Raw genomic sequence first — 7,969 nt, forward strand, 5'->3', positions numbered from 1 at the left:
CGAGGGGTGCCCAGCTGCACCCCGGAACATGGGGTTACGTGAACCCTTTTCGCGGGCCACTGCTCTCATACGTGGACGGTCGTCCAGGAATCATCTGCGTAGGGAATTCCCGTTCCCAGTACCATGGAAAAAAATTTCGACCGGTAAATCCGGTTTACCGGAAAATTTACCGTTACCGGTAGTGTCCGAGAAATGGATTTCGGTGATATTTCGCATTTACTGTTTTCAAATTTGAAAATTTCAAAAAAATTATATAAAATAGGGTAAAAATCTGATAAAAAACTAGACATTTTTATGAGCATTTTGGACTAATATTTTTTGTTGAAATGTAACCTCATATGTTGTGTAAAAAAAAAAGAAAATGAGCTTTTACTGTTGAACGACTCACCTTATCCATTCGCACGCCCCGAGCAGCCGTCCACCCTCCCCATTTCTCCTCCTCCAGTCCTCCGACACCCGAGCTGCTCCCTCCTTGGCTCCCGGCGATTTCCGACCGGATCCCACCGGTTTCCGCGCTCGTGGAGGCGGTTTCCGACCGGCAAGAAGAGGTTTCCGGGCGGGCGCGGGCGCCGGTGCCGCTGCCGGCCGCTCCCGTCATTTCCCGAGCGGAAATCGGGGTGTTTCGGCCGGATTTCGTCGCCGGTCGCGCGTAGCTTCCGCTTGCTCCGGGTTTTGCGGTTTTCGGAAGTTCCGGCCGGTAAATCTTTGATTCCGACCGGTTTTTCTCCCTACCGACCGGATCCGGCTGCTGTGGGTAAGGTTTTTTTTGTTTGAATTTTTTTATGGTAGCAAGTAGTGTAATATAAGTATTAGTAGAAGTATACAATGTTTTTATGGATTAGAAAACGAGAATGTGCATGTATTTGTTATTCATGTTTTGTTATGTATGTGTATGAGTACAAATGTGAAAATTAATATGCATGTGTTATGACAAATTGAGAATGTGCATGTTTTTTTGGTATGTGAATATGCATGTGCATGTGTATGAATGTTGCACCGTTGCAGGTAAATGGTTGACCCTGTTTGGGAGCATGGAGAAAAAAGGGGATCGGGTTTCAAGTGCAAGTATTGTGGCACATCAAAGAGCGGTGGAGGGGCAACACGGTTCAAGGACCACTTGGCACATAGAGGTCATGATGTTATTGATTGCCCTTCGGTTCCCCCCGCGGTGAAGAACTTTTTCATTAGTGAGTTGGACAAGATAAAGGCGAAGAAGTATGAAAGACAGCAAGATAGACGTAGGAGAGATGCTGCAGCTCGAAGTACTCAATATGTTGACTTTGAAGGTGAGGAAGAAGAAGAAGAAGAGCAGGATGATGAGTTGCAGCAAGCTTTGAGACATTCACGGGAAGAGTATGAGTTTAGGCAAAGGGCTGGTCCAAGGTATGAGAGGGGTGGTGGTTCTGGATCAGGCCAGGCACGGGATCCAGGTGGTGGCTCTAGACCAATTGGGAGGATGTTTTCTAGGAGTCGGTCACATATCCCCGAGCGGGCAAGGGACTATAACCTTGCTACTGCTTCCGGACCGAGGCAGCAGAGGATTGATACGGGGCCTTGGACGTCTAAGGGGAGGACTGCGAGAGAGTTGCTGGGTAGGGCGTGGTCAAAGGCTTGCCACTCCGTTGGTATTCCTGGACGGAAGGTAGATGACCCTTACTTTAGGGCGGCCATCATAGAGACACAGAAACAAGGTAAATAATCATTTATTATTGCATGCCAATTTGTATTGTACATCCCGGATCATATGTGATTATTGCATGCAGGTACTGGGGTCACGATCCCAACTGGGAGGGACATTGATGGAAAATATCTTTCAGAGAACGTGGAGGAGATAAAGAAGGAGATCAACAAGTGGAAGCAAGAGTTCCCTGAGTATGGTGCCACTATCATATGTGATTCATGGACCGGTATTTCTCGCAATAGCGTAATCAACTTCTTGGTATATTGCAATGGAATGATGTACTTCTGGAAGTCTATTGATGTAACTGGAAAAATACAAGATCATCATCTCATACTTAAGGTAATCATTTGTATTTTTCTAATGGATCATGACATTTGTAAGAATTTGTAGTTTTCTAATGGATTCCAACAACTTGCAGGAGATAACAATTGTTCTGAACGATATAGGGCCAGAAGATGTGATTCAGATAGTCACTGATAATGGCAGCAACTTTAAGAAGGCTTGCAAGCTGTTGGCAGAGGAGTACCCTCACATTGTGTGGCAGCCATGTCTTGCCCACACGATCAACCTCATTCTTAAAGATATTGGAAAGTGGGATGATCACAAGGCCATGATTCAGAGTGCCCAATATATTTGTCAATGGTTATACAATTCTAATAGTGTGCACTCCATGTTTAAGAGTGCCACTGGTGGGGAGCTAGTTAAATGGAATGCAACAAGATTTGGCACTAACTATATGTTTCTGGAGAGTTTTATGAAGAAGAAAGATCAATTTATGATATGGATGATGTCAACTGAATATAGATCATCACGCCACTACAAGACTGAAGCAGGCAAGTATGCATTCGAATGCATGACCTCTGTTCAATGGTGGGCAAACATGCAGTATGTTTGGTTCAGAAACACCACATCTTCAGATAGTTGGTGGGCTATGTTTGGTTCAGAAACACCACATCTTCAGATAGCAGCTAAGCGACTACTCTCTCAATGCGCATCATCAAGTGGATGTGAAAGGAATTGGAGTTCCTTTGCCTTTATTCACACAAAGCTTCGCAACAGGTTAAGCAGCATGAAGCTCCATAATTTGGTATATGTGCACTACAACCTTCGGCTTCGTATTCAGCGTGCAACAGCTACAGTTGAGGCAAGTGATTTCGATCCTGCTACTAGCTTCATGGATCTCTCATTGTATCGGCAGACCAGGCCAATTGAAGAATGGATGCAGCATGGTAGATCAAATAGAGCACCAACCTTAGATGAAGATTCTGATTTTGCCGACCCTCCTGTGCCTGCTCAGATCTTGACTGACCTCGCACGTAGGGTGGGTGAGCCAGTAAATGTTGATGATTGGGCCAGAGAGAATATTGGTGACACCCACCTAGGGAAAAGAAAGACCAAAATTCCTCCAAATCAGTCTAAACGAAAAAAACAAAGAAAGGGTGACGTTGAGGAGGAAAGCATTGGCACTGACGATACCACACCAGAGCCTAGTGATGATGGACATGGTGGTAGTGGTGGTGATGATGATGACGACGACGACGATGACGATGATGGTGATGGCAATGAGGGTGGTGATGACAATGACGATGATGATGGGGATGATCGTGGTGGTGCTTCTACTAGTGGTGCTCCAACTGGTGCTATGAGATTTACGGGAGAGACTGCCTTCACCCATGCCACACAAGATCAAGATCATGGAGCACCCAGCTCTCAACGTCGCACAAGAAGCAATACTCGTCCATTAGGCCCGTACGACGGTGAGGATGATGGTAGCTCTACCTCTGTCAGTTCCACCTACAGCTACCCGTCGGCACCCTCCTTTGTGTGGCCACCACAACCACATCCGATGGCTGTCCCTCCGCGTCCTCTATATGGATATCCCCATATGTACTATCAAGGATATCTCCCATATGGAAATCCTCACATGTACTATCAGGAATATCCCCCAGAGCAAGATCCCTCCGAATGAGTACCTAAGTATGTAGGTAACACATCTTATTTTCTCACTTGCATTCATTTCTTTTACATCTTCTCACCCATTTTATTTATTCCTTTTTATAGGATTCGACGTTACAATGGGAGTCATCAACAATTTCCGGTCGGTCGTAAGGTTTTCCTATGGGAAAACACCGAAATAAAAATTTTAGAGTATATTATGTGTTAACTATTTGAGACTTGTATTATTTGAACCTATATTTTATTTGAACCTATAAATTGTGTTAACAAGTTGAACCTATATTTTATTGCATTTGGATTGTGGTTTGTATTGATATACATATGTTTTACGTCAATTCTATTAATATTTGCTTTGTAAGAAAATCATTATGCATATTGAACTATTATATATAAGAATTAGATATAATTCTCTGAAAATATTACACTTCTCTTAACACAATTTGTTGTTTTCTACCGTGGTCAACATTTTTCGGTAATTATGCAGCCTATTCCACCGAAATTACAACGGAAACCGGTCGAAAAATACGAAATTCGGTGGTTTCAAATTTGAATTGGTTTACCGACCGGTAAATCCGGTAAACCGCCGGTTTTCGGTATTTTTCCGTTACCGGTGCGGTCCGGTAAATGACTTACCGCCGGTAAGTTTTTCCTTGCCCAGTACGCGGACAAACATCCACATGAATTATTTACGCACGGTCCATCCCCGATCTTTTCCCGCGACAAGACCATGGCCATCCATCCATGTGTTCCTGCTTCACGGGGCAGCAGGCCTTCGCAACGCAAGTGGAAGCCAGCAGGCCTTCCCACATGGGAGCGAGCAGGCCACGCGGGCCCTTGGCCAGCAGCCAGCAGCCAGCAAACACGTCGCGTCGCTGCAGCGCGTGCCGCACGCGGGCGGCGTGGCGCGACGACCTCCCTACAACGTCTGTACCAACTCAGCCGTCCCGTAGAGTAGGGTAGGGTAGGGGTAGATATCTCCAGGGCCGTACCGGCAAATCCGGAGGCCCTGTGCGAAATAATGCACTGGAGCATTAGTGGCCTAGTGCAGAATCGCGAATGCCAAGCGTTAGTAGACGGCAAGCGCGATGTACTGTGTGAAAGCGCAAATGTTAGAAGTTCCACGTGTGACTGACAGTCAAATCATCACACAAGGCCCAATAACTATTTTTTATTCTAGAATTTTTATTGTTGCTGCAACAATTATTATTGTTTGCGCAAGAAAAAAATTATTACGGAACAAAAGAAATTTGTTCTAGCAACAAAACACAGTGGCCTGGTTTATTGGGCCGACTTTAGACCCAAAACATGGAATTCTGGAGAGGTTGGGGTGTTGTGACAGGTCCACTCGGGGTCACACGCGTGACCCCGAGCAGCACCCGTGCAAAGGAAGCGGTAAGCGATACGCCTACGATGATTCATCTTCCAGGAGCAATTTGGGCCACATTTTGCCACAAATTGGGTCAACAATCAACTAAATTAAATTCTCTATATAATTATACTTAATGTATACCTAGTATTTTAGGGGCCCTTCGAATTTGGAGGCCCTGTGCGGTCGCACGGCCCGCACGGGGCCAAATACGGGCCTGGATATCTCGGCGCTATGATCCATAGCCCTGAGATGTATGGCTCATGATGCTAACCTCCAAATCTAAAAACGCATTATTTTAGAGGTTTAACCGTGAAAATTTTTCTAATAAGAATTAAAACAAAAAAAGTATGGCTCATAATACTAATTTTAAATTTAAAATAAATAAATAAATAAATATTTAATAATTAAGATATATAAAAAATATTTCATCATTAAATAAATAACTAATTTGACTCGTATAAAATAATTTTATCATGAAATAAATATGCTAAATAGTTAAATTTAATTTTTATATCATTACTACTTTAAATAAATGTATTATTAGTCATCTAACTTTCTAAATAATTTAAATAGTGTACATCATTAAGTAATTAGGTATAGAGATAAGTTTAATATTGTTTCACTAGTCACTTTTTCTTTGCGGATACGGATGTGATCGGATATTTCTCGAATACGAATATGGAATCGGATAGAGAAGAATTCTCAAAGTCGGATTTGGATACATCCATATTAAAATCGAATACGAATACAGATATCTATATTGACATTTTAAGCGGATACGAATAATTCGGATGTTGAGCCATCCATATCCATCCTTACCCATGTATGTGTTCATGCTTCACGGGGCAGCAGGCCACCGCAAGTGGCAGGCAGGCCCACGTGGGAGCGAGCAGGGCACGCGGGCCCTTGGCCAGCAGCCAGCAACCTCGTCAGGCGTCGCTGCAGCGCCGTGCCGCACGCGAGCGGCGTGGCGCCGACGTCCCTACAACGTCTGCACCAACTCAGCCGCCGTCCAGTAGAGTAGGGTAGGGGTAGATATCTCGGCGATATGATCGATAGCCCTGAGATGTGTTATCTCAGCATTATGGCTCATGATGCCAACCTCCAAATCTAAAAACGCATTATTTTAGAGGTTTAAACGTGAAACTTTTTCTAATAAGAATTAAAACGAAAAAAGTATGGGACGAGGGATGCCATAATTGCTCCTATAAATACATTTGTAACAACGAGCACGTTGCCTGGTCCTACAAATCAACATTTAGCTGCAAAAATTAGAATTGGGTACCGCATCTGTTGCTAAAAATGTACTTTTTTTATTTCTGGAAAGTCCTTTTTGTAGTAGTGTTTTTGTAATACATATTTGGTCCTCCATATCCAGAGCACTAGTGTAGGAGCGTGACAAACCAACTACTGATACAATAATCATACAACAATTGCTACAGCTGCACTATAGTTTGAAGTAATTAAACACTCCCTCTGTTCCACGTTATACGTAGTTTTAATATTTCTAGATACATAATTTTTACGTATCTGGATATAATATAATATAATGTATATTTAGATCCATGGTAAATGCTACATAGCTGGAAAAGCTAAAATAATCTTTTATTTGAAATGGAGGGGTCCATGATTATTTCATCTCGTACATTTATGGAAATCACGTGAACCTTGCTAGCTCGCCTAAGAAGGCATCTGCGTGCTCCTCCTTGACACAGACCGACACCACACTAACACTACTGGCCCCGCCCTTCTCTTTGCACGGCAGGCTCACCACGCAATACGGCCATTCCTGAATCGACGGCTGCATGTAGCACATTACCCTCTCCGGCGTCCCTCCGCCGAAGTCGACCTTCTCGAAGCCGATGTTCCGCCACGTGGACAGGTGGAGCAGGTTGTACCGGAGCTCGTCGAGCAGCTTCTCATCCATGGCTGGCTGCTGGTCGTCGCCATTGCAGCCGTCGTCGTTCTTCGCGAGCAGCTGGTCAGGCACCTCATCCTTGGCACGCTTGATCATCTCGATCAGGTCGGTGACGTCCGCCTTCGCCACCGTGCCGGCTGTCGCCATGACTCGCAGCGTCACGATGCAGTTGCCGTAGTAGCCATCCTTAGCCTTCACATGCCTGCGCACATCAGCTGTGAAGGTGAGCAGAGCCGGGAAATCCGGGTTGGAGGCGATCGCGCGAGTGCGGCACTGCCATAGCACGGTGGCGACCGCCTCGAACTCGGTGCAAGTCCGGTGGCGGCCATTGGAGTTGGCGCGCTCGTGGAACTCAGCTCTGATGCGCTCGATCGTGCTCGAGGGGACGGTGACGTCGAGGCAGACGAGGCCCAACGGCTTGTTGCTCTGGACGGTGGGAGGAGGGAGGCTGAGGAGCGATTCGTCCCATCTGACCGGAGCAAGGGATGGCGACGGCGACCCGCGCGCGAGCTCGCCGACGGCCTGCAGGAACTGGGCCATCCCGACGCCGTCGGCGACGCCATGGTTCCAGGTCACGGCCACGACGAACCCGCCGCAGGAGAACTCCGTCACCTGCATCAGCAGCAACGGGTCGGCGGGGCCGCAGCGCTCGGCCGGGTGGTAGATGGCGATGAGCTCCTCCACCAGCTCCGGACTTTGAGGTTGCCCGGGCAATTTCCTTTCGTTGCTAGATAAGCATTCGGCGAACTGGGCTACTTGCGTCTCTAGCATCTTCATCTTGTGGAGTACTTGAAGGTTAGAGCTCCCGACCTCCGTCACCTTGCCATCAATGTTCTCCAAGACCTTGTCCATAGACTTGAACTTGATGACGGTGTCCTTGTTGATCTTGCCTTGCTCCTCCATTAACTCCTTCAATTGTATACGAAGAGGCACCGAGTTTTGAATGGAAGACCTTGCATTAAATTGAGGACTACCTTGCCTGTAGTGGAAGTTGGATTGCGGGATCCATTCTCTCTTCTTCATGTAGTCGAGCATCTTGGCTTCC

The 7,969-nt window shown here is 46.0% G+C and overlaps 3 protein-coding genes across 5 annotated transcripts; 2 read left to right on the forward strand and 1 right to left on the reverse strand.

The window, feature by feature from the left end:
* Nucleotides 1–344: 344 nt before the first annotated feature.
* Nucleotides 345–2,382, forward strand: LOC120678137. The gene is made up of 4 exons (XM_039959292.1): nucleotides 345–1,691; nucleotides 1,764–2,020; nucleotides 2,100–2,272; nucleotides 2,361–2,382. The coding sequence occupies exons 1-4, from the start codon at nucleotides 1,010–1,012 to the stop codon at nucleotides 2,380–2,382; spliced, it is 1,134 nt and encodes a 377-aa protein (XP_039815226.1). The 5' UTR covers nucleotides 345–1,009.
* A 225-nt stretch (nucleotides 2,383–2,607) lies between these two features.
* LOC120678845 (sarcoplasmic reticulum histidine-rich calcium-binding protein-like) lies at nucleotides 2,608–3,995 on the forward strand. 3 transcript variants are annotated; one of them, XM_039960250.1, is made up of 2 exons: nucleotides 2,608–3,666; nucleotides 3,743–3,995. In XM_039960250.1, the coding sequence occupies exon 1, from the start codon at nucleotides 2,613–2,615 to the stop codon at nucleotides 3,648–3,650; it is 1,038 nt and encodes a 345-aa protein (XP_039816184.1). In that variant the 5' UTR covers nucleotides 2,608–2,612; the 3' UTR covers nucleotides 3,651–3,666; nucleotides 3,743–3,995. The 3 variants fall into 3 exon arrangements, with proteins under 3 accessions (XP_039816184.1, XP_039816186.1, XP_039816185.1); XM_039960252.1 differs by having other exon boundaries at nucleotides 2,608–3,662; XM_039960251.1 differs by having other exon boundaries at nucleotides 2,608–3,658.
* Nucleotides 3,996–6,586: 2,591 nt separating this feature from the next.
* On the reverse strand, nucleotides 6,587–7,701 carry LOC120678138 (acyl transferase 15-like). Its single transcript, XM_039959293.1, has one exon. The coding sequence runs from the start codon at nucleotides 7,699–7,701 to the stop codon at nucleotides 6,664–6,666; it is 1,038 nt and encodes a 345-aa protein (XP_039815227.1). The 3' UTR covers nucleotides 6,587–6,663.
* Between the last annotated feature and the right edge of the window lie 268 nt (nucleotides 7,702–7,969).

This window comes from Panicum virgatum, chromosome 6N, assembly GCF_016808335.1.
Source record: "Panicum virgatum strain AP13 chromosome 6N, P.virgatum_v5, whole genome shotgun sequence".
NCBI classification, from domain to species: Eukaryota; Viridiplantae; Streptophyta; class Magnoliopsida; order Poales; family Poaceae; genus Panicum; species Panicum virgatum.